General features: G+C 46.8%; 1 protein-coding gene across 7 annotated transcripts in view; it reads right to left on the reverse strand.

Moving 5' to 3' along the window:
• Positions 1 to 22,405, reverse strand: part of LOC133397741 (nuclear factor 1 B-type-like) — a 64,566-nt gene extending 42,161 nt beyond the window's left edge. For 6 of the 7 annotated variants that reach the window (XR_009767684.1, XM_061669001.1, XM_061669002.1 and 3 more), the window contains exons 1-2: positions 21,437 to 21,857; positions 19,058 to 19,589 (exon numbers count right to left, since the gene is read on the reverse strand). Coding sequence is in view for 6 of the 7 variants with exons in the window: in XM_061669001.1 (XP_061524985.1) it covers positions 19,058 to 19,589; positions 21,437 to 21,463 (559 nt within the window). In the remaining variant the exon portion in view is untranslated. Of the gene's footprint in view, positions 1 to 19,057; positions 19,590 to 21,436; positions 21,858 to 22,200 lie in introns of those variants that run through there. The other variant, XM_061669003.1, reaches the window with a different exon arrangement.
• Positions 22,406 to 25,601: the final 3,196 nt, after the last annotated feature.

The raw sequence follows: 25,601 nt of genomic DNA on the forward strand, positions 1-25,601 counted from the left end.
GGTATCCACCTTTTGTGCTGAAATAAAACATTTTTAAGTGTGGAATAAGTTTCAATGTGATTACAGTAGAAAGCAATATTTGCAGGCTTACACTACAAAACAAATGTATTCATTTCTTCTTTATTTTGACATATTTTTCTATACTTTTTGATGCATAAAATTGTTTGCGTCTTGGAAATACGGTCACGATTTGTTAAGAAGTGTGTTTTAATAAATTGAAATGTGTTTCAAGGATGTGAGATTGGTATTATTAAAAAAGTATTTCATCTGGCCTTGACGCAACTTGACTGCAGTCTTAGTTTTGTTTTTTTGTTTTTTTCAGGGGGGGGGACTTTTTCCAGATCTAAAGAGCCGCATATCTCATTTTGCAACGAGCCGCTTGTGACACAAAGGTGAGCGCTCGGCAGCCCTCCTCCGCTATTTTAGGCCGAGACGGCAAAGGGCCTTTGTTTCAATATTATTTCTGGGCAGTTGCCAAAATGCCAAGATGACACAGAACAAAAGACACATGTCATCGTGCTCCACCTGGCAGGTTTGTGTTGTGCTTTCAGGAACGCTAAAAGACTTTGAGTTTGCGGATGTGATTTTCGCCTTTTTCGACAACGTTGAGGAGCGAGGCTTACGAGCAACGAGACGCCGCGATGTTCCCACGAGGCTCCGCGGCAATAATCTCGGGAAATATTTGCACGGATGACGGCAGCGCCGGAGCGGCGTGCGGGAGATGGAGCGCTCGGTTTTTCCCTTCGCTTTTAAGCTCCAGAACAGGAATTCCCCCCCCACCCCCCGTCACCTTTACCCCCGGCCTTGCCCACGCCCCTTCAGCTCCCTTCTGTGGCCCGCTCACCTTCCCACCAGCCCGCCTCCCGGCACTCCTTCCAGGATTCGTCCTGCTGCGCCACGGGGGCCTTCACGCCGCGTTACTCTGACCCGAAAGGCAAAAAAAAAAAAAAAATGAAGCAAGCGCAAGCACGGGCTGTCCTCTTCAGATGTGGAACAACATCAAAAGTGTCAGCTGTTATGCACTTCAAGCTCTGCCTAACACACCAGCAGCAATATCGGCCAGTTTTACCTGCACACCTCTTTCCACGTAAGCCACACTGGCAATCCGCTACAGTTACCCCCCCCCCCCTCTCAAAGCCGAGCCGAAACCGCAACGAGGCGGCGGAGCCGCTCGCGGGCTTCCTGTTTGCGGGCGCGATCCAAGCCGCTTGAGCTTGGCAGGGCCTCCCCGCACGGAGACGGCTGCGACGAGGCACCGCGATCGACTTCCCTCTCTGGCTTCTTAGCATCTGAGTCAGCCGCACCTCGAAAAATACAACTTTCAGCTTGCGACAGTAATCCCTCGTATATTTGCGTTTCACTCGTCATAAATTCACCACTTCGTGTTGTTTTTGTTTGTTTGTTTTCTTTGTGGACACGATACGACAGCATTTGCTGAAAAACAACGCGGCGTGCTTTCTGAAACACTTCGAAAAAGATCCTACAAGCAGTTTATTGGCGTCGCCAGTTGAAGGTAACTGTCGAACTAAACAAAAACAAAGCACCAGAAAATGATACCTTGTATATTTAAAACAAGCACATAGCAAAGCCATTGAGTCTACCAGCTTAATGCTAACACTGACTAGCATCTATGTTGTGATGCTAACCCTTTAAGCAATGGATTGAACACAAACAATGCAGACACGAGATGAGAGTGCTCACAGTCGTATGTTCTTTATCTTCTGCGAAGAACAACACAATGAATTAGTGCTGTACTGATGAGCTGCAGGAGTTGGCACGTCTCAATGACCACTATATCTGTCACTTTAATTACTGTATGTTTTTATAAAGTTTGACATAGTGTGCTATTTTTCTCATTAAAAAAAAGCACTACAATTTTTGGGTGGTTTTGTTTTTTTAATACTAGCTTTGTATTTCGGGTTGTTCACGGAAGAAGTTAGGGGGGAGTTTTCACTGCATGTGCAGGTGCACGCGCACTTCCGATGCATTATTTATTTTTATTTTTTTCAAAAATAAAACCATCTGTAGGCTGTTTATTTTGAGAGCTAATGTTGTAAGATGAGTTTGGGTTAGGGCGAGCCTCTGCCTAACGTCCGGCTTGAAAGAGTTATTATCTGACCGGCGTCCTGAAGTTGGGTGTCATTTTAAAACGGAAAATGGACATTGTTACATTTCCTGTGCAAATGTTTGGAAGGGAAAATGAGTGCAAAGAGTACAGTCCTCTTACAATGGGCAGACTTGTGCACACAAGGTGACTTTTTCTTTTTTTTCATCAATTGAGCGCGAATTACACAGATCATATGACACCATATGGAATTCTTTTTACACATAATGTATTTCCTTTGCAGGCACTGTGAAAGGTGAAGCCTACAGGGAGTCCTCTTTAGGCGGAGGGGAAGATTTAAAAAAAAAAAAAAAAAAACTGTATGTATGGAAAGGAGGGAGGGTGTGTGTGTGTGTGTGTGTGTGTGGGGGGGGGGGGGGGTCGAGGGGTTTAGCAGGGGGCGGTCCAAGCATGCTCAGCGAAAATATGCCTCGTGCACTCGATGAACTTGGGGCCTGCGTGGGCTTCTCTGAAGGTTACAGGAGAGGCCTGTGCAGAGAGGAGCAGGAGAAAGAAGCCATGCATCGGCGCTCCACACGCAACACCTTTTACGCCGGAGTCCGCCCCTCCTTCTCCTTCTGTTTCGACCCCCCCCAAAAAATAAATAAATAAAAATCTGGGAAAAAAACCAAGCCGTTCGCGTTCACCCCGCGGCGTACGCCATTTATTTGTCTGCCTCTCTCCGCGCCTGACTGCGAGTGTCTGTTGCTCAGATAACAGAAGCGGCGAGCAATCGCCTTTGACACTCGGCTTCCTTCCCTCGTCGGAGCCTGCCAGAATCCGAGACGCGTATCCGCTAGCCGCCCCCTCCCCCCAAGCCCCCGCCGCCCCCTCGGCCCACACAAAGGTAGGAAGCGGGGCGCATTGTGACGAGGGCCGCTAAATCACCTCGCGTTTTATCCGCCGCTGTTTGCACGCGTTTTAGCGTCGACACAACAGCGCCTTGTGAAGAGCTAATGGAACGCACGCTTCTGCTTTTCAGGCTATGTAGAAACGCACGGGTCAGAGGTTACTCTCAAATGATTCCCCAGCAAACCCATCCAACCGCGGGAGCGCAGAAAGGCGCGAAAACATCCAACCCCTCAACTGAGCCCGACGGAGCCAAACTTGTTTTCATCACAGGCCGCAGCGTCGTTATAGTTCCCCTCAGGGGGCCGTTAGAACGGTGAAACGACATAGATGAATAATCCCTTAGGGGTGGGAACAGTACGCCAGAAATGTCAACAGCTTAAATATTTTCTCTTTAGGAAAGCGCAACATCAATAGTTGGTCGCATTTAGGAAGCTGCAAAATAGTTTCTTCTTTTTAGGAAAGGGCAACGTCAATCGTTTGTCGTATTTAGGAAAGTGTATTAGCTTTCGCGAGGAGTTGTTTGAATTGCCCTAAATTGCAAGTTCCGTCTGTATCACGTTAGGGTTTTTTCCTCCACACTAGGCTGATAGTCACGTCCGTGTGACGCCGTTTTTATATGGGTCAATGAGTTTGATGTCCTGCCGCTAGCCTTGCTAACCAGAGGATGAGCAACGCTGTGTTTGTTTACAGAGTAGGCATAAGGCAGATACACTTCACGTGCCTTAACCTGATACGTTGACGCGTAGGAACCCTAAAAATCGCCGATTTGATTCCAGAATTTACCCTTCATTTGAGTCTTAACATTTTTCAGACATACATAGTGTGTTTATTTGTTTTTTCGATAGAAAAAATGGTGGCAAGCTTTCACGGGGGATCGCTGGATCCGGCCCACCTGCGCCCGTGTCCCGTCCTGAGACTTTTCGTACATTGCGTCCCGTGCGCGAGTTCGGACCAGCGTGTCGGAAGGGAAAGTAAACGATGGAGTGCATTCGACCGGCTTCACCCCGGCGGAAAAGAGGTCAAAGGGCAACGGGTAGTCAACACTCTGGCTGAACGAACCGGTCACTTTGCCTTTCCTCAAGAATTAGCAGACCGTTAACAGCTCATAAAAGAGCCACTTCTCTGCTTTACAACAGATTTGAGCTGCTTTCATACAAACAGTCCGGCAAAAGGGCTAAAGAGCTTCAACGCGCAACTAGCACGCGCAAGCCAACTGATATTCCCGAAAAGAAAATTAATGCCAGTTGCTTGCCGGCCGCTAACGTGTTGCAGTAAACAAAACGGTATGAAAGACAGCCTTCGACGTCACGTTGCGGCTCGGCTGTCACTCGAGGCACTGTCGCCGATGTAAAGCTGGCAAATTAATGAAGAGGGGTGCACTTGGCGGATTAGTTTCTGATTTATAGCAGCCCGTGAGTGCCAGAGGGGGGTGGAATAAAAAAAAGATGTCAAGGAATCAAGCGCATTTATGGAGAAGGATCTGGGGCTGGGTGCAAACCAGCCTAACCTGACGGAGCGGTGCGGATTTGCCTAAGTTAACCCCGGCAACTGTACGGGATCCGACTGTAAGCGTGCGTCTCTATCGCCAGTTCAAGCTTCAGAAAAGCTTGGGCGTGGCACAGATGCTGTGTGAACACCTGCAGATGGGATTCCAGCGCTAAAGTTAGCAGGGTGCAATCATTCAAACAGCGAGTGATTGACAACGCCCCAACATTTTCTTGTGTTTGTATTATTATTTGTTTTAGGACAAATAGCACTTTATGATATCGTTGCTGCTTTCCATGATGTGTTAGCATTAAAGCTAGCGAGGGCATTCTTCAGGCAAAGCGGTGCTTTCGGACGCATCGCGAACGCGTGAGCTCCAGTGCCTCGTTCGTGTCCCAGCGGGGCGAAAGAAAAGAAAGAAGAAGAACCGACCCCGGCGGTTTGATTCTTAATCGGAAGCCCTGGAAGCAAGCTGCGGGACTGGCACTTGAGACATGAAAGGGCAGCCGCGGCGTTCGGTTTGCATGACATCGGAGCGCTTTCCACATTGCGGCCAGGGGATAAGCATCAGCCGAGGTTTATCTCTGACACTGCGCGGTGTATGCAATATGTAAACACCGCGAGGAAGCGACGTCGTCATGCGAGCACTTTTGATTTTAATCACTTGTATCAGTTTTAAAATGTAAGATCCTAATCAATCTGCCTTTCGTTACTCGGGCTGCTTCAAGGTGTGAGGGTCTGGACGTGGCTTTCGGCCTAATCTTGCTTCTTATGAGTGTTCTCATTTTGGATTTGTGGGCGTGACCATTAGTAGCGACAGCTGAAAAGTGCATCGGCGGCCGTGGCTCCCGGAAAACTCGGAAGTGGGGGCACTCGTTAATCAAGGGACCGCTGTAAACATTTGGGAGTCGGGAGCGGGTCGGGTCTTGGTCCCTAACCCGCCCCCCCCCCCCCCGTCCGTGAATAACGATGCTCGACTGCAGTTGGTTCCCAAGCAGACAAGACCGCACAGTGTCAACATCGAGATAACAAGACATCAGCCGTCCGCAGAACGCAGCAGTCTACGAGCCAGCATGTGCGCTACCATCTGACTGGGAAGCCCCCCCCCCCAAAGCCTCACACCCCCAAACGCCAGCCACAGACACACAGCCAAAATGAGCTCTCCGCCACCACCGCCACCGCCGCTGTTCCTGGCTCCTGCTTTCAATTTAATGAAAGCGGGCCCTAGTAATGGCTTCAGCGTTTTGTGGTCTGCCGACACATACGGTGTGTGCGGCGATTCGCTAGACGGGGGGGGGGGAGACGGGTCGTGCGGGGGGGAGGGGCCCGTGGCCTTTATTAGGACTACCATGAGATTTGGGCTCTGCCGGGGCCGTCGTGGTCTCCCAAACCACGAACAATATTGTATTGCTCAGAGTTTGAAAAAGGCTTCAGGTACTGAAATACGTTGCTTCCATTACCCAACATTTGTGAAGCTGGAAGTCGAGTCAACTTAAGTCATTCAAGTTTGGGTGTCACTGTCTCCCATGACCCCAAAATGGGACTGGCTCGTTGCAGAGAAACAAGTGCAGGGCTCCTGCTGATTTCAACAACTATAGTGAGCGTCAAGGTGAATTGTACTTTTTTTTTTTTTTTTTCCCAATGCCCAAATTTGGACATGCAACAAAAAGCAAAAAATACAAAATCATGATGGCAATGGATCGCACTCTTAAGTCCCGGGACCACCATGTTTATGTCTTCCATTTACAGTGAGCTTTGACTGGCAGTGACAACTTCACAGCTTGAAGAAAGCACACTGTGCTTCTTATTTGGAGAACTGTTGGAGCGAGTCTTCTTTTCGTTCCTTCAAAGTGATGTTATATGATGTTCTCACATTTCTTGACAGTGAGAGAATGAGAACAAGCCCGAAAGGAAACTTTCAAAAGTGGGGTTTGATTGGCAAAAAACAACAACGATATTTTGCCGATAATGTAAGACAAAGATAAGGACATTCATCAAAACACACAATTATAAAAATCAGCAAAAAAAAAAAAAATAATAAACATTTTTTTATAACCGACGATTTTTGCAGATTTTTCTCTCAATTGTAAAGTTAAACAGATACTAAAGGTAAATTGTAAAACAGGTACTATTGTAAAACAGTCAAATGTTTTGCCTGTAATTCACATATTTACTGTTGCGTGTATTAAGGGACCGAAAAAGTTATTTAATTATATATTTTTTAAATGAATCTGCTAACGAATGGGTTATCGCAATTTTACTCTGCCAAATATCGGAATCGGCCTCGACAAAATCGATAACCGTCAGGCCCTGGTTTAAAACGTGCGTGGAGGTCCAACTATAAAATTATATATACACGGTCTCTATCCTAGTCGGGTCTGGAACGTATCCCGCGCGGGAAACAGGAATTAAGTTTTTCCCGAAACAAACACGAAAAGGCCAGCAAGAGGGCGAAATGATGTCATGCAACAGGGATGGACCGATAGCCGAAAGGTGTTGCGATTGCGTCATTGTGACGACCTTCCGCCAATACCCGTCCACCAAAACCGACGCTCGGAGAGGCCTCGAGCCACTAAATAGAATTCGCTGACCTCATTCTGACAACAAGGCCAGGGGCCGGGAAGGGGGGCGTGAAGGGGGGGGGGGGTGTTCTCGTTTCGCAATAGCGCGCTTGTTTGTACAGGTGGTGGGCGAGTCGAGTCCGCCGCGCACGGAGCGTGCGTCTCGCCGCACGTTGTCATGAATATTCCGCTTCTTTTGCGGCACTTTCTTACGCTGGCACAGTTTTCACGTCAACGTTGGGCCCATCCGAGCGTGTTGCTCTTGAGGCTTGTTTGCATTGACAGTGAAAACGTTTTTGGGTTTTTTTCCAGGACATCTTTGCATTTAGTAAACTATTGCAACTGTCAAAAGAGCCCAAGGGATACATTTTGAAAAATAAATACATCTTTCCAGGGACAGGCAAACATTTGACTTCATGAAACAAAAAGTGAAAGAAAAAAAATGAGTATATGTAAAATATGTAGACTTCTTTATTTTACTTCAAATAATTCCTTTTATTTTTTATTGTATTATTTATAAATACAAACTTAAAATTGTAAATATGTAAAATGTTTTATTACACTTTTAAACTTAAAATGTCAAAGCGAGATAGGTAACATTGTTCATTTTAATATTGAAATATTTCACTAATTATTTACGTTACTATTACTAATTATTTGATCATTATTTTATAATGAAACTTTTTTTCATAAAATAAAAACATAAGTGATTGTCAAATGTTTTTATAACTTTAAATATGTATGTAAAGTCAGTACTTTTTATAATAACTCTTTTGTTCAATCAAAAAGTGAAACGTGTACACCAAATCGTCAAACGTGCATGAAAAATGCGAGTCCGGTGCACGTTTGAGTCTGGAGCCACACAACAGCTGTTCGGTAAACAACTGAAGTGATTCTTCCAAATGTGTAACTTTGAACGCAGATTAAATGCAATTACAGCTCGTTTATCTAACCACAGCAAGTCGGTGTGCCAAAAGCCAAAAAAAAAAAAAAAACCTCTGTCATTGTTCCTGGCTGGGAGGCTCAGCAGGATTACAGCTGCTTTCCTTTGCTGGTGTTTTACAGAGCTCCGGAGTTTATACACTCCAACGCAAACAAAGCATATGCTTGCGGCATAGGGGAGAGGGAAAAACAAAAACAACATTTGGATTGACTAAACTAAGGCGAGGGTCTTCTGAGGTGAATCGCGAGAATTTAGGTCACGGAGACGTTGAACCGCGCTGGAGCCGCTCGCTGCGGCCCGGGTGGAAATAGCTCAGGAGGCCAGCGTCGGGGGGGGAACGGCTCCCGCGTCACGGCTCCCGGCCTGATTCCAGACCTTCGCCCCTCCTCGGGCACGCACACGCACGCAAACAAGAGCCAGAAGTCCTCTAATGATCCCACATCGTGTGCCCCTCGCACATGTTCCACCGATGGCGAGCAGGACACAAACGTCACGATCAGTCGCTGTGGTTCAAAACACGCACAACGCACAAACACACCTATCCTCCTTATCCTATCACACACAGACTTGTGCTTCAAACACACATACTTGGGTTACACACACACACACACACACTTGGGTTCCACATATATATATGCACCACACACACACACACACACACACACACACACACAGAGTAAACAGTCTTTATTGAGACATGAGTGCTTGTATAAACATAGACGAGCCCTATTGAGAGTCCGGGGGCCGAGGTGAACAATATGGGGGAGGGGGGCCGCGGAAAGTGGCTGGACGTTCCTCGTAGACGGTGTGCACAAAATCCAATTATCAGAGCCCCGGCATTAACATTCCAGCAGTCTGGCAGGTGACGGCTCTGTCTTTTCACCCCCGCCACCCTTACAGCGCCGGCATGGGAGCGCACAGTCGGCACTCGAACAATACACGCACCCCGCCCCCCTCCCAGTTCCTCAAAGTATTGAGACGTACATAAGACGGGCAGAAAGGGGGCGGCGGTATCAGTCAATGGGGCATTCTTCTCCACGCCGTCTCAGGGTGAGAACTTGTTGATCGCTGATAAAATTGCTTTGATTGCCATAAGGGTTAGGGAAAGCGCTGTTTTTGTTTTGTGCCCCCCCACCTCGCCTCCCGGACAGCGGCAGCTTTGTACGCCCCCGGGTTGCGTTCGTGGCATGCAAGATGCCGTCGAAGGGGAAAGTTCAACCGTGGAAGGCAAACAATGTTCCCGTTCTCCACGATTAGAACAAACACGCGCGCTATTCATTAACGAAGTCATTCCCGACAACTGTGCTGCGAGAGATCATCAGGTGTGCCGACACAAATTACAATACGGCAAATAATATTTGCCTGCTCATTTATCTGTGCCAGGAACCAATTTGTATGCGTTGCTGCTCCGTGTGTGTTAAAGTGGCAGTTGTTTATAATTACAGTAACATCAATGCTAATTTGTGTTAGCCAGTCAATGGCGTTTCGCATTATTATGTTAGCATTAAGCTAGCGGCCTTCTTTTATGATATGGTTTGGTCGAAGCGTTGGGTGTTTAAATATCCATCGTCTGCACCGCTTTATCCTCACGCGGGTCGCGGGCGCGCTGGAGCCCATCCCAGCTATCTTCGGGCGAGAGGCGGGGTACACCCCGAACTGGTCGCCAGCCAATCGCAGGGCACACAGCAACAAACAACCATTCGCGCGCACATTCACAATTTAGAGTCTTCGATCAACTTAGCACGCATGTTTTTGGGATGTGGGAGGAAACCGGAGCGCCCGGAGAAAACCCACGCAGGCACAGGGGAGAACATGCAAACTCCACACAGGCGGGGCCGGGATTTGAACCCCGGTCCTCAGAACTGCGAGGCAGATGTGCTAACCGGTCGTCCGCCGTGCCGCTGTTTAAATATCCGATGTTTAATTCTATTTTGTTTTATGTGTCGGTTTTACAGTAAACGAACTGCAAGTGACGAATAAACCGCTTAAAGAAAACGTGGATTCACTGTTTCGACATTCGCTGTCGGGGAAAATATGTGCAGACCTTAGGCGGGGACGTACTGCATCAACGCAAGACACGGCCGGCAGTACGCGTGGCACCCGACGCCTCCGCACGCCGTCCCGCTCGGTGCCCTTGTCGGGTCCTATACAGTACATACGGCACTGGACGCATTCATCTGGCCCCTATGCCGCCGCCTTCCATCTAATCGGCCGAATACATTAAGAAAAGTGCGTCTGCCTGCAACCGATCAATAGCTTCACCATTGACTTGTCCCCCTTCATCCATTATAATGTCCACGGCGTACTGCATGAGGACATACTGAAGAAGAACAAAAAGAGCTTCATCTTCTTTGCAGAACGCATTTGCCTTTTTCTTCAGGCTATGTTTGCATCATCTTGGCTGTGATGTTCATCAAGTGTCCCCAAGCTTCCTCAGCCATCGACACTTAACTGTACCTTTTTTTTTTTTTTTTTTTCTTTCTCCTCTTTCTTTCTTTGTAAATGAACTCAGCCAAAGCTTCCGACTCATAATAGTTGGCAATGCATTGACGCCGTCTGCCAGAGATCACACAACCGGACCATTTTCACCCCTCCCCGTTTCATTCACGCCGCAGATTTGGCAAGGGGCGACCCGGCATTCTGTCCGATGGCCCGTCCGCACTTCGGCACCCTCTGCTTGCGTCTCAAACTCTCAAAAGCCAAAACTCCAGTCCAATCATTGAGGGGGGATTGGAGGTGTAGGAAATGCCCTCGCACGTGGGAAAGCAGAGCCGCAGTCGCCGATGCACTTTTCAGCCTTTTCTTGAACGGCGGGGGAACAGTAAAACACAATGAGAGGACTCACGACGGAGCTGCTGCCGGCCACAGCTCACGCCCAAACACTCACACGCGCACCGGAGCGCCTGAGGAAACCCACCCGAGCACGGGGGACCCACGCGCCACTAAAAAGCTTTGCAATTCCCTCAAGATCCCACAGCATCGCAGCAAAGCATCACTTTTATCACAATGAAGCTCCTCTACTCACTTCAACATAGTTCATTTGTGCCAAGATGACTCTTACCTCGTTAAATTTCGACTTAATATTACGACTATCTTGGCAAAATACGACTGGAACAACACGTCTTTGTTCTTTCAAAGACTCCGATAATTTTTTCCTTGAAAAAAAAAAAAAGGTCTCCTAACATGACAGCTTTTGTTTCCTGTCATAAAGTTGCACGTGTAAGAATCGGTTCAGCTGTATTTTAATGTTGGTCACGATGGGATGCTACATGTTAGAAAAAGTTTGAGAACCACTGTGCTCAAAAAATGAATTTGCAAAAGTCACTTTGAGACTTTTTATTTTCGAAAACAAGCAACTTTGGTGTTAACTGCTACAGCACGTGGTGGCGATGTTTAATTGGCGTTAGGATTGCGAAGGAGGCCCTTGGAAAAATGTTTCCCCCGGCCCCAAAGAGTTTGCGAACCCCCGCTCCCGACGTCCGAGGGGTCCCGCGCCAAGCCGTGCATCTGAATTGCACGCGGACCCAAGAGGAGGACCGGAGGATGGCTGCGCCGCGGATTAGGGCCCCACAGTGGTCCATTGTTAATTGGGCGCCATGTGTGAAAGCTACAGAGGGATTAGTTTGTACAGCTGCTGCCATTTGTCATAACTGCCCTTAACAAGACACACATGGTCAGGCCGAGTTGCAGCCAGAGTTTTGGAGGGAAAACGTCGAGCTGCGACGCGCGCAGCCGCCGCCGCCGCCCGACGGACAATGGCGCTCCTCGTCGGACCGCAAGTAGGCGGACTCCGCTCGCAATCGCAACGAGCCGAGCGGGTGGATGCCAAAAGACAACAGTAGGGGCGGAGCAACTATTATGGGCTGGAAATCTGTCATGACAGTGGACCCTCGCATACCCGCGGGTTCGGCACCCGCGGATTCGCACCTTTTTCTTTTCCCATTTTTTCTTTTTTTTTGGGAGGGGGGCAATCCTGAAAATTGGCAGTTTCCCCTCACTTATTGAAGGATTTGTGGAGTTTAAAAAAATAACATACAAAAAAAAGTGTAGCTGGGGTCCACTCTATTGGTGTTATGGGCGAGCGATTCCCAATCCACCACCAGCTATTTGCTGAAAAACTAAAATCCTGCCACAGCCCTGTCTAAATAGCAAAGAAGTACAGAAATTGGTGTCAAGGAAGTATGCTAAGACTGGCAAGGAGCAGGGTTTTTTTTTTTTGTTGAGTTTTTTTCTACAAATCCGCAGCAGTAATTGTTGGTTGCCGGGCTGAGCACATGTCGGAGGCCTAATTACAAAGCTGACTGGTTAAATGCGGAACACGCTTTTAATGCGCTCACACTTTCACATTTGCGGCCCAGCAAAAAAAACACATGCGGAGGATTTCAAGTCGATTTTGGGAGCTTTTTTATTTTTTTCCCCCGTTTTACGAGGACTGACGCTGACATATGTGCCGGAGAACTCGCGTACCCACCCCCATTCACCCTGGCGCGCAAAAACCTGGCCTCGAATCGGCGGAAACGTGGCCACCCAAAAGTACATTTGGCGGCGACGGTGGGACTTTCTTATTCTGTCCCGCTCGGGAGTTGTCGAGCCGTCACAGTGACGGGCCGTACTGTAGGGCCTTACAAAGGACGAGACAACCATCACTCTGGGCCAATGATCGACCCTGTCTGCACTGAAAGGACTTTGATGGGACAAAGCAGAGTGGGGGGGGGGCGCACAGAGAAGTCAGGGTCTCCCGGGCAACCACTCTGCTTGTCTGCCCCTGCCTAAAGTTCCCCATCGCGCCCCACCTACTCCTCTACCCCTTCCCATTTTTCTTCCCTTCATTGGTTGTCCGAAAGGCGAAAAGCGGCTGGCTTTTGCGAGGACGTCTGCTGCTGGAGGTTTTTTTGTTTTTGTCCCAGCTCCCACCCTAAAAAAATAAAAAGAGAAAAAACATTTTATTCCTTGCGGCTCGTGGAAAACCTGCAAGTTTCAAGTTCGAGCAAGTCGACTCGAGTCGGAAGTCATGACTCGGGTAAAGCGAGTCAAGTCCCGTGGTGAGAAGTAACAAAATCCTTCGTATCGGTACGTCTACTAAAGTACGGCGTGTGAGTACTTTCGGCACCTCTGCTTGGGCGAGATCATGGAGAGGCGACGCAGGGAAAGCTTTTGTGCGCAGGACAGTGAAGTACAGCGTCATGCCCGGGTTAGGGGTGAACGTGACCATTTGTCTTCATTTGGGAGGACCGGCGGACAGGCTGGGGGTTGGGGGGGGGGGGGGGAATCTATCCGGGAGGAGTGGGAGGTGCCGGCCCTCCAGTCAAGTGGCCTCGGGGGGATTTGAAATGCATTCGGGGTCCTCCCCAAAAGCCTGGGAAAGTGCGGGGAAGCTGAGATCTTAACCGTGGACTAATGACACAATCTGCAGTCCTTAACCAAGTGGAGCCGCCGAAAGCAAAACGAGTGAAGTCTCCAGCTGAACGAGACAAGAAAAGCCTTTTCAGCACAATGTCCGCGCTTTTTTTTTTTCCAAAGAAAAGCCACGAACGCTTGTGTGTGTGTGTGTGTGTGTGTGTGTGTGTGTGTGTGTGTGTTGCACAGGCAAATTAAACACACAGTTGTCGAGGAAAAGAAGAAGTTGTAAATTTTCCGGCGAGGGAGAAAAAAAAAAAAAAAAAAAAAAAAAGAGAGAGAAAAAAAGGCACCCAGATTTCTCGCCGGCCTCTGCTCAGAGTTGCCTTGTTTCCATGGAGGTTTATGTACACATGGCTCACCAAAAGAAAGGGCTAAGGAGGTAACAGGGCCCATTTAAGCCTTGCGGTATTTGCTCCAGCAAAACCCCGCTGCTAATAACACAAAGCCCCACACTGAGCCGCACCGCAACCCGGGATGGCGTTTGACAAAAGAGCAGAAGATCACAAGCATCCGGCAATGAAAGACGGGCGAGATGAGCGAGGGAAACCAAAACCAAAATAGCTCCTGGGTTAAGAGGAAAAGAGATTGGGAAGACATTGAGTGGGAAGCGGAAATCAATAAGGCAAGCGGTGAAGCTGGGAAGGCGTTCTAAGTGGATTAGATTGAGGGAATGTGTTCGATAGGTTATGGCTCTCAGATAGAGGTGGCCAGACACCGCAGGCTCTATTGCATACTAATAAGGAAGCCACAGTGGAAGCTAAGCGCAGGGTTGCACAGTTCACTCTGAAAAGCTTTTCTGTACAGCTCAAGTTCCGCAACCACCCCCCCCCCCGCGGGCTTCCTACTTTCATGTCTCGCTCGTTGCGTTCGGAATGCTCACAACTCCGAAACATCCATTTCGCTAAAGAGAACACGAAAGCCAAAATTGGGAAGTGCGCTTAATGCACCCAGTTTGGATTCACACTCCGGGCAGTAGCCCGGGCGGCCTCGATCTGGCCCGGCGCCTCGGACCGGGACCGCTGTCGAGACCCGGAGTGGCCGCGGATCAGGGAGAGGTGCCGCGGGGGTGGTGCGCCGTGATGGACTAGAAACAGGAAGTGGACAACAATGAGATCTTTCCACCTACGTGGGGTTTTTCATTACACTGTTTGAGTACACGTTGGCACTACAGTCCCACGAGTCGGTTCCTTCGCTCGGTGAGCGGCAAGATTTTATCTTTCGGGATGAGGTCCGAATTTGTATTACTGCCGCCAAACCTCCCAGATCTTCCTGTTAAGGGCACTTCACGGATTCTCAATAGAGTAGCGGTCAGGGGATGACGGTGGCCAGACCAGAAGTTTTTCTGTTTCCGTTTGGGTGTATACTGCCGTCCAACTTTGTGGATCTCCCTCTCAAGGATGCCCCACAGGTTCTCTGTAGGGTTGAGTTCAGAGGATGATGTTGGCTACGGGTTTTTCTGTTGCTGTTTGGACCCGTTGCAACCTTTTCAGGCCGCCAACTGGCTAAGGCCCCTAACGCTAGCACCTGCAACCCATTCAGGCGGACAACCTACAGAAAATCCGAGAAACCGCCACTGACTGTTTTGGGATACTCCGTTTGAGTAAGAGTCCTCCAAACGCCTAAGCCCGCGACACTACCCTCTGCAACGCATTTAGACCTGCGACCGTCTGCAAGCCGCTCAGCTTGGCTGACTTGAAACAAGAGGCGGGTCCAGCCTGGTGACTGGCCGCCGGTTATATACAGTATTGACAAACCATTCAAATCTATGGACAATTTACAGTCCCCAGTGACCTTAGCATGTTTTTGGAAAATGGAAGAAAAGCCAAGTAAGCACAGGGAGAATACGCTAACTCCAAAGGAAGGCCTTCAAACTGTAAGGCATTTGTGCAAAACCACTGGTTCGCCGTGCAGTTTGACCCCATCATCTGAAAGGTCAACGAGGCAGGCTTACGAGGACTACTTTTTTCTGAACCGGTCTGTTGTGCTCAATTAAACTTCACAGGACACCCCGCCACATCTCTTCGCAAGGGTCACGGCCCCCGGGGGCCAAAGGTTAAGCCTGGGGCTCGTTAAACACGCTCTCCATTAACACGGCAGCCGTGTGCGTGCCAGCAATCCATCCATTTCCACAAACTATCCTGGGGGAAAAAAGGAAATAAAAAATGGTAATGATGTTATACGGCCGTGTTAACGTCGGGTGGCAGAGTGCTCTGGACTTGTTTGCTGTCACTTCCCCCAGCAATCTGCTGACATTCGCAAGAGGCAGTCAAACGCCCCCTCCGTGGGTCGACTGCTACTTGGGGTCAAATTCATTTAACGTTACGCTAGCATGGGAAAATGCTAATGATGATGTGACAATAACAGTTTTGCTTTTGGGTCTTTCATCATTTGGGATTTGCTTTATGAAACATTGCATTAACTTGCATCGATTTGCACAGAAATAATATAAATACTTTTTTCTTGCATGTCCCTTTTGTCAAAATATGTATAAAAACATCCATCCATCCATCTTCGTTACCGCTTCTCCCCATGAGGGTCGCGGGCTGCCGGAGCCTATCCCAGCTATCGTCGGGCGAGAGGCGGGGTACACCCTGAACCGGTCGCCAGCCAATCGCAGGGCGCATAGAAACAAACAACCATTGGCACTCACATTCACACCTACGGGCAATTTAGAGTCTTCAATCAACCTAGCGCGCGTGTTTTTGGGATGTGGGGGGAGAAAACCCACCCAGGCACGGGGAGGACATGCAAACGGCACACAGGCGAGGCCGGGATTTGAACCCCGGTCCTCGGAACTGTGAGGCAGATGTGATAACCAGTCGACCACGCCGCCAGTATGGAAACAATCCTTGATCAATTGTAATAATTTGTAAGATTTAACATCATATAATGAGCTGCATGGCTCGTCCATGTGTCTCTTTCGAGCGCTCTCACACACAAGGGCAAGAAAAAGAGGCAGAGAAGGTCCCCTACTAAGCTGCTGAAAATGTTTTGTGTAATATACGCCGGTTGTTGTATGGCCTGTTTGTATGTGTTGCTGCTCCATATGTGTTAAAGTAGCAGTTCTTTCAAGCTTTAGAACTACCATGGCATCTAAGCTAACTTACGTTCGCCTGTCTATGGCATTTCTCTTTATACGTTAGCATTACTGGTAAGCTAGCATTAACTTTTGTTAATATACAGCGCGGTTGGACATTTTGTTGCTCGAATAGCCAATGTTTGTCTTTCGTTGCGTCTGTTTTGCAGTAAACGTTCCAAACAGCTTGAAGCAAGCACACTCTGCCTCTTCATGGGGTAACTGTGCTCATGCGAGTGAAAACAGGTGTTCAGGAAAATATATGAATTTTTTGTAAAGCGGGTTTTAGTAAGTTTAAGTGCATTTCAAGCCTGTGGGACGGGTAGAACAAAACAAAAAAACTGCTTCATGAGGGTCACTATATCGCAGATTTTCAACTCGCACGGGTGGGAATGGAAGACATTTATTATGTATACGAAAATTGTGTTATGAATGAATGTGGATAGAACCGTCTGCGTGTGTGTGAGAGAGAGAGAGAGAGAGAGAGAGAAGCTTATACTCAACCTGCCAGTTGGCACAATGAATGGCACACAACAAATCACAACAGCCCCCCACCCAAACTCACTCCCCAGCAGGCATTCATCTGCCCATGCACAGGGGTGCCAAACACGCCCGTGTACCCCCTCTCTGCCAGCCCCACAACCGCTCTCCATTTTTGTTATTGAAAATAATAAACCGCGCACATTGTGCCCCTGGATGGAGGTGGCGCATTTGCGTCGACGCAAATGGCGGCGGCGGCGGCGATGGCTATGGAAAGAGGAAAGAGAAAAAAAAAAAAAAAAAAAAAAAATCGCGCCGGCTGCATTGCGGATGCCAAGCGACGAATCAAAGGCATGCTGCAGGGAGACAAAGAGGGTTCGATGCCAACCTCAAAAACCCTCCAACGGCCCACCGCCGGCTTGGTGGGCCGCCCGCCTGCCTTCTTGGCACGGCGCGAAACAAAATGGCGCCTCGCCGCACACTAACACACACAACATGGCCGCATTGTCTGGAGTCGGGCCCTAAAGATACATTTCCAGCCAGCGGAACTAAGCAATAATTGCCGTAATGTGACAAATCTTGCTTATTGTGTGAATTCACACGTTATGCCACAGCAAAACATTTCTCCACCAATTCAAAACTTTCCAATTTCAACACATTTCCCTTATTCGGGACACGTGGCAACTATTTTTCACATTCCCAAAAGTGCCAGTTTTCCCACATTTTCACATTTTACACCCACCAAGAAATGCGGAAGGCTGAGGTAAATATGTCAAATAATGTCTGACTGGATTGGGAAAATTGGGGAATTTGGGGAATGGGACAAACATTCAAGTAAATGAGACTTTCAACAAAAAACACTTTCAACACATTCCGCGAGTTCCCACATTCTTGAAACAAAAGTCCCCAAATAAGACATTTTACACATTGAGCTCCTCATAGCACCTTTCCTGACCGATTCAAACCATTCCAACTTCAACATTTTCATCTTCAAATCTATTCGCCACATTTCAAGAATTCACAAATACACAAATTTGGCACTGTAAGAAAAATGCCCCTCCCGCATTGTTCACTCACATTCTCGCATTTCAACGACAATGCAATCAATTCGACAGCATTTCATTCAGTTCAGTGTCAAGCTTTGGTCATTTTTGTTGAAATTACGTTCTCGAGTTTCCAAAAAAAAAAAAAAGAGGAGGGCCTATTCAAGTTTGGTGTTGCCTGGTTAGGCGTGCAGCAGATGCAAAGCGCAAAGAGAAAGCGCTGGCATCATCCCACAAAAGACACAAAAGAGGCTCCGATGCCAACCCCGGTGCCAGCGGCAACCATTCTTGGGGGCGCACTGCGCCGTCTGCTTTCCCTGGTACGCCATCAAAACACAAAATGGCGCCCGGGCTTCGGTCAAAAAAAAACAAACAAAAAAAAAAAGGTGCAAAACGAGAATAAATAAAGACATCAAACGTTCACATGAGGGTTGTGAATAAGATCAAAGGCTCTTGACACCTTCGAACGGACGCTCCTTGAAAACAAAATCCGAATGTCGAAGAATAAATCATTGGTGCCCTTTTTTTCAATGCGTATTCAGTCGTGAAGCAAAATATAACCCTTATTTCATTTTGGTCTTTTAGAAAATGGATGGAGGAGCAGAAAATATCCATTCAGATTGATTTTTTTTAACCCTTCAAATTCCAATTTGAAGACCGAAAGGATTTGTTTCTAAATTCTGGCGATTACTATTACTATTACTACTATTATTACTTTTTTCTGGTCTTCGGACAGCAAGCAGAGACTTTTCTCCACGTCTTCAAATCCATATCGCATCATTCATTTGCTCCGTTGGCGTGCAGTAAGACATTGAACACCTCTTTCGGGAACAAAGAATATTACATGACAGTGATGATCCTTTAAAAATAATAATAATAATAATAATAATAATTGTGTGATTCTAGTAAATAAGGAATTTTTAAATATATATATATATATATATAGTTTTCATGGTTTTCAATTTCCCCAAAATCGGCCCCGATTAGAGTCGTCCCGATTTGATCGCGTTCTCGGAAATCGGGGCCGATTTTTGTCAAAAAAAAATTTTTTTTTAAATAAAAAGCAGACGTCACGGGCCGAGTCGAGGCCGTTCCGAGGTAGGCGGGGCTCACCTTGGTCCTGGACGTAGTAGGCCAGGAACAAGTCCAGCTCCTTGACCGAGACGGTGATGTGGTGCGGCTGGACGCAAAGTGCGGGGTTGGTGCAGTGCGGCGACTTGACCAGGCGCTCGCCGTCCGTACTTTCCAGAGGGATGCCTTTGAAGAGGATGACCATGACCAGGTCCAGGCGCCACACTTTGTCGGCCTGCCGCAAGCAGTCGATGCGGCGGATCTTGCCCTTCTGGTCCGGGTTGGACAGCACGCAGCACGGGTGCTTCTTGCCCGTCACGCTCAGGACAAAGTCCTCCCGGTACTCCTGCCGGATGTCCTTGCGCAGCTTGGCCAGGAGCCGCGAGGCCCACTTCTGCTTGACCTCGGCCTTCTCGCTCAGGAGCTCGTCTTTGACGGCGCGCTCCTCGTCCTTGGACATCCGCTTCTCGTGCTTCTTGAAGTACTTGCGCTTCCGCGCCTGGAGGTTGAACCACGTGTAGGCGATGGCGCGGACGTGCGGGAGGAGGGCCTCGATGAAGGGATGGAACTCATCCTGGAGAGGACGTGACATGAAATCAACTGCTTGGACAACAAAAATGAGAGAAACATACCCCCAAGAAAATTTGCATTTGGGGATTTGTGTCATTGCACCTGACACCAAACAAGATTTGGTAAAAACAACTTCCCCAGAAATATCCTTGCAGATAATGTCAAAATACACGCTTCCTCTTTGAAAAATCTCTCTTTATGTCAAAATATTTCCTTTCTGCAAGTGGCTTTATTTTTCCTGATACCTTGAGAGCTTTAAAAAAATAATAATAATAAATCCAAGCATTAACTTGTATAAACCTCCACAGCAAAAAACAGAAATTAAAAAATATATATATTCTTTGGAAATAAGTGTCCATTTTGTCCATAACTGTATGTAAACACGCTATGAAATAAATTCACCATTTCAAAAGTTCCACTGTAAAGCAAAAGGAAGTTGTCAAACTGTAAAACTCAGTTGCTCTCATGTTTTGTTTTGTTTTGTTTTTTTTTTCCCCCTCATGTGGAGTTGTACAGGTCAGGCGAGGCGACCTCGCCCACATTTTGGGACGCACATACCTCGGGTCCATAATTTCCAACGTGTCATATAAATGAACGGGCAACCGTGATCGCCTTTCTTGACAAGCGCCAAACAACGATCAAATGATTCCACTCGTGTTGTCTTTTGCTTCGGGGGGAATTCAAGTCGCTGAGTTGCTCGTTTGAAAAAAGAAATAGTTGCGAGAGGCATCAGGAAAAAGAAGGGACGCTGCGCGTAGCTCACGGGGTCGCTTGCGACAAAAGACATTTGAATCACATCACCTTTTTGTTTGAGCCAATTATCCGAAATCTGACACCAAATTACAACACCCACAATTACATGCACATTTGAAATTGTTTAAAAAGTGATGCAAAAATGGAAAGCAACTCAAAATGTTTTGGGACCCTCTGTTTTTTTTTTTTTTATTATTATTGTTGTATAAAAATGATCATCATCCAAATGATGTCTGAAGTGTGGCAATGTGGCGGACGGTGATTTAAGAGCACAAAAAGTCTGTAGTGCAGAACTCGCCGGGTTGCAATTCGTGTGTCAGGCCCGCTGACTTATTGCAAAGCTCGGATCACTTTGGGGAAAAAATTACAAATCGCAAAATAGCTCACTTGAAAAGCGGTAAATGTAAATGACTTTATTTTATTTCTTCATTTTGCTATTCCAACAAAGCATTAAACTGCTCAGATCAATTTAGAAAAATCACACAAGCCTTTTTTTTTTTTTTTTTTTTTTTTTTTTACTCCTTGGTTCTAAAATGCAAAGTGACTGTTTTGCTATTTTAGCAAAGCAAAATTGTTAAATTGCACCATTTCTTAAACACCTTCTATTTTTTATTTTTTTTTTTTTTTTTTTTTTAAACAAATCCAAATCCTGTTAAGATAAATAGCTTGGCCGGTGGGAGGGTGGCGGGGGGGGGGGGGGGGCGGGGCTGCCCTGTACTTCAGCCGGGGGCCATAAAAAGCACAATCCTCTTAAGCGCAAACTAAACCACATCTCAGTCAATCACTTACTTAATGCCAAGTAAAATATAAACAGTCAAAGTCAGTCTGGTTGGACCTTATTGTGAGCCTCATCTCCTCGGTGAAAGTGGCTTTATCTCCACACACACACGCGCGCGCGCACACGCACACGCACAAGGAGGGAGGGGGTTCCTTCAATAAAAATATACATTTTGAAACACTTGAAGCTGGCCAGGTTATTAGAGGACAGCATTTTTTGAAACTCTTAAAGGGCCAGAAGACCTTTTTTTTTATATATATATATATATATATAAATGATTGCGTTGATTCAATTGTAGAAAAAAAAAAGTCCATAAATACCTGAGTGAGACAAATTGGAGAATACATGACGAGTCGGAGGAGGAGGAGGAGAAGAAGAAGAAGAAGAAGAAGAAGAGGGGGAAAGGAGTTGGTGCTGACTTTTATCGTGCCATTCCTGCACAGCGAGCCCAACTCATCCGCGGCGAGCGAGAAGAAGAAGAAATCCTCCGAGAAAATCCATCAACTTTCGCGGTCCGAAAGATTGTCGAAACGGGCGGTGGGGGAAAGAGGGGAAAAAATCACACGCACACAAAAAACAAAACAAAAACAAAAAAACAATTGCAGCGGGCGTCAAAGTAAAAAAGCTGCAGCGTGTTTTCTTGCACGCGCGCGTGTGTTTGCGTGTGTGTGCGCGCGTGTGATGTTGCGCCCTGAGCTCAACTGCCTCATATGCGGCGCACCTTCGCTCCTGCATGCGCGATTCCAGCAAATCAGACCAACTTTTTTTTTTTTTTCTAACCAACGTAATTACACGCTCACACCCCTCCTCCTCCTCCTCCTCCTCCTCCTTCTCCTCCTCCCTCCCTCCCTCCCTCTCTCACTCCTCCTCTTGCAGCCATCCACAGAGTACCTTTTCTGCAGAATCACTCCTTTAAAAAAAATTTGTTTTAAATAAAAAGGGCGCTTCTTACACTTTGGACCAGAAAAAAGTGGGTTAATGAACAACGCAACTATTGATTACACCCGCCAAAATGTGCTTTCACTTTGCAATTCTATTAATACCAATAATAGTAACAATAATAATAATGGGGAATATCACGTACCATTGCACTGTACTGCATTGGATTTAACTGAAGGTTGACAGCCCGGTTGAGGCACACATTTCTCAACTTTTTCGGGGGGGGGGGGGGGGAGACTGGAAAAAGTCGGGAGCACGTCGCGTATCCCTCCCCTACTTTTTTTATGCTCTTCTTCCTTCCTCTTCCAAGTTTTTTTTCCTTTTTTCCAAAGTCCAGTGAAGTTGATCCAAAAGGGGAGGCCGGCTCGGCTTGTCGTCCCCGCCTTCACTTTCACTGGCGGCCAGCCTGTGACCGCCAGCCTCGCAGCGCTTCGCTGGGAAAAGAGAGGGGAAAAAAAGAAAAAAAAAAAAACGTCGTCCAGACTTTCCGCTTCAGAAGCGCCTTCAACGTAACATTTCGGCTCTTTCGCAAACTCGTCCACGCACGAACCGTAAACTATTCTTTATATGGAGCGTTGAATTTAATACACTTCGGATTGCATTTCAAGCTGTACTCATCATAAAATGGCACAATAACAACATTTTTTTGTCTCTTATTTTGAAATACAACTTCCTGTACTGATGTACTACGTAAGCTTGACGCGGATACGTTTCCCCACAAGGGTTGGAATTCCGCTCCCTGATTGGCCAGAAGCGGGACACCCCGACCGGCCCCACCTGGGATCTTACTTCCGGTCATGTGACGTCAGCATGGTGAACCCAAGTAAATATGGTGATGGCGCCCTCGGGTGGCTACAATCATAACTGCTAGAAGCCGCTTCCCCAATCAAAATAAATGTAATTAAATAAATAAATGAGTGATTAAAGAAGTACTAATAATAACATCTGTCATGTAAAACGGGGATCCATTTTCTATTCCAGATTGTTGTTGTGTTGCTCCACATTTGCAAAATCGGACCTTGACGTCATCCTTTGTGCGTTGCACTCGTGCTGATTGTCAACCAATTGCCCCACACTTCCTGTGGAGCTTTCGCAAGAGCGCCCGGCATTCACCAGCAGCTCTCAACACCTAAAACCAATTTTAGTCTTCATGTACAACCCCAATTCCAATGAAGTTGGGACGTTGTGTTAAACATAAATAAAAACAGAATACATTGATGTGAAAATCATGTTCAACCTATATTTAATCGAATACACTACAGAGACAAGATATTTCATGTTCAAACTGATAAACTTGATTGTTTTTAGCAAATAATCATTAACCTAGAATTTTATGGCTGCAACACGTTCCAAAAAAAGGTGGGACAGGTGGCAAAAAAGAGTGAGAAAGTTGAGGAATGCTCATCAAACACCTGTTTGGAACATCCCACAGGTGTACAAGCTGATTGGGAACAGGTGGGTGCCATGATTGGGTAGAAAAGGGGCTTCCCTGAATTGCTCAGTCATTCACAAGCTAAGTGGGGGCAAGGTTCACCTCTTTGTGAACAAGTGTGTGAGAAAATAGTCGATCAGTTTAAGGACAATGTTCCTCAACGTACAATTGCAAGGAATTTAGGATTTCTTCATCTACGGTCCATAATATCATCAAAAGGTTCAGAGAATCTGGAGAAATCGCTGCATGTAAGCAGCAAGGCCGAAAACCAACATTGTATGGCCGTTAAATTCGATCCCTCAGGCGGCACTGCATCAAAAACCGACATCAGTGTGTAAAGGATATCACCACGTGGGCTCCGGATCACTTCAGGAAACCAATGTCAGTAAATACAGTTCGGCGCTACATCCATAAGTGCAACTTGAAACTCTACTATGCAAAGCAAAAGCCATTTATCAACAACACCCAGAAACGCCGCCGGCTTCTCTGGGCCCGAGGTCATCTAAGATGGACTGACGCAAAGTGGAAAAGTGTTCTGTGGTCCGACGAGTCCACATTTCAAATTGTTTTTGGAAATTGTGGACGGCGTGTCCTCCGGGCCAAAGAGGAAACGAACCATCCGGACTGTTATGGACGCAAAGTTCAAAAGCCAGCATCTGTGATGGAATGGGGCTGTGTTAGTGCCAACGGCATGGGTAACTTACACATCTGTAAAGGCACCATTAATGCTGAAAGGTACGTACAGGTTTTGGAGAAACATACGCTGCCATCCAAGCAAGGTCTTTTTCACAGACGCCCCTGCTTATTTCAGCAAGACAACGGCAAACCACATTCTGCACGCGTTACAACAGCGTGGCTTCGTAGTAAAAGAGTGCAGGTACTAGACTGGCCTGCCTGGAGTCCAGACCGGTCTCCCGTTGAAAATGTGTGGCGCATTATGAAGCGTAAAATACGACAAGGGAGACCCGGGACTGTTGAACAGCTGAAGCTGTACATCGAGCAAGAATGGGAAAGAATTCCACCGACTAAGCTTCAACAATTAGTGTGCTCGGTTCCCAAACGTTTATTGAATGTTGTTCAAAGAAAAGGTGATGTAACACAGTGGTAAACATGACCATGTGCCAGCTTTTTTGGAGCGTGTTGCAGCCATAAAGTTCAAAGTTCATGATTATTTGCTAAAAACAATCAAGTTTATCAGTTTGAACATTAAATATCTTGTCTTTGTAGTGTATTCAATTAAATATAGGTTGAACATGATTTGCAAATCATTGTATTCTCTTTTTATTTATGTTTAACACAAGGTCCCAGCTTCATTGGAATTGGGGTTGTACGAGGGGGGGCAATCATTTGACAATTGAAATATCAGACAAAATGCGCAAAAACAATAGGGGTCATTTTCATATCATCCGATTAATTATGGTCATTTTAGTTTTTTTTCTAATTTACCAATGACTTTATGCTGCCTGAGTTTTATACTACTACATACTTGGCAAATAAAGATGATTCTGATTCTGATTCTGATATGGGTCAAATGTGTCCACTGGAAGGGGTTTGCTGGATTCCAAAAAGTTTGAAAACCCGATTTAAAGTTCTCCCAAGCGATTCACACACGCCTGAAAAAGGTCAGAATTGCTTTTATACGCCACCAGATAGCAGCAGAGCTCTAATGTTGTCTTAGTGATGCTCCTCAAATCACTTCACCATAGTTTATTGGCACCAGGGTACGAATATTGGTGGGTAAATGAAAAAACAACAACAACAAATTCTATGCAATTATTACAGGCATCAATTATTCAGACTTTTGCGATTTGCAGTTGGGCCCACGAATAGCAGGGGTCCACTGTGCTTGCATTACTTTGGCCTGAACGCAAAAACTGAATAAGGGAGTTTTGCAGCAAATAATCGGTTATTCATAAAGTTATTAATTGCAAGTCGCAAACAAAATACAGTACAAAGTAAAGACGGCAAACGCAGACAATGGTCCTGCTGTGCGTCAAGTCAATACATATTCAACTCGGCAGGCCTCGTCGTCGTGGGAAAGCCGCGGGCTGGACAAGGAGCTTTTGTCCAAATCAATCATTATTCATATACGAATGTGTGTTGACATTACTCAA

The sequence above is a fragment of the Phycodurus eques genome, chromosome 23, assembly GCF_024500275.1.
Source record: "Phycodurus eques isolate BA_2022a chromosome 23, UOR_Pequ_1.1, whole genome shotgun sequence".
Lineage (NCBI taxonomy): Eukaryota > Metazoa > Chordata > Actinopteri > Syngnathiformes > Syngnathidae > Phycodurus > Phycodurus eques.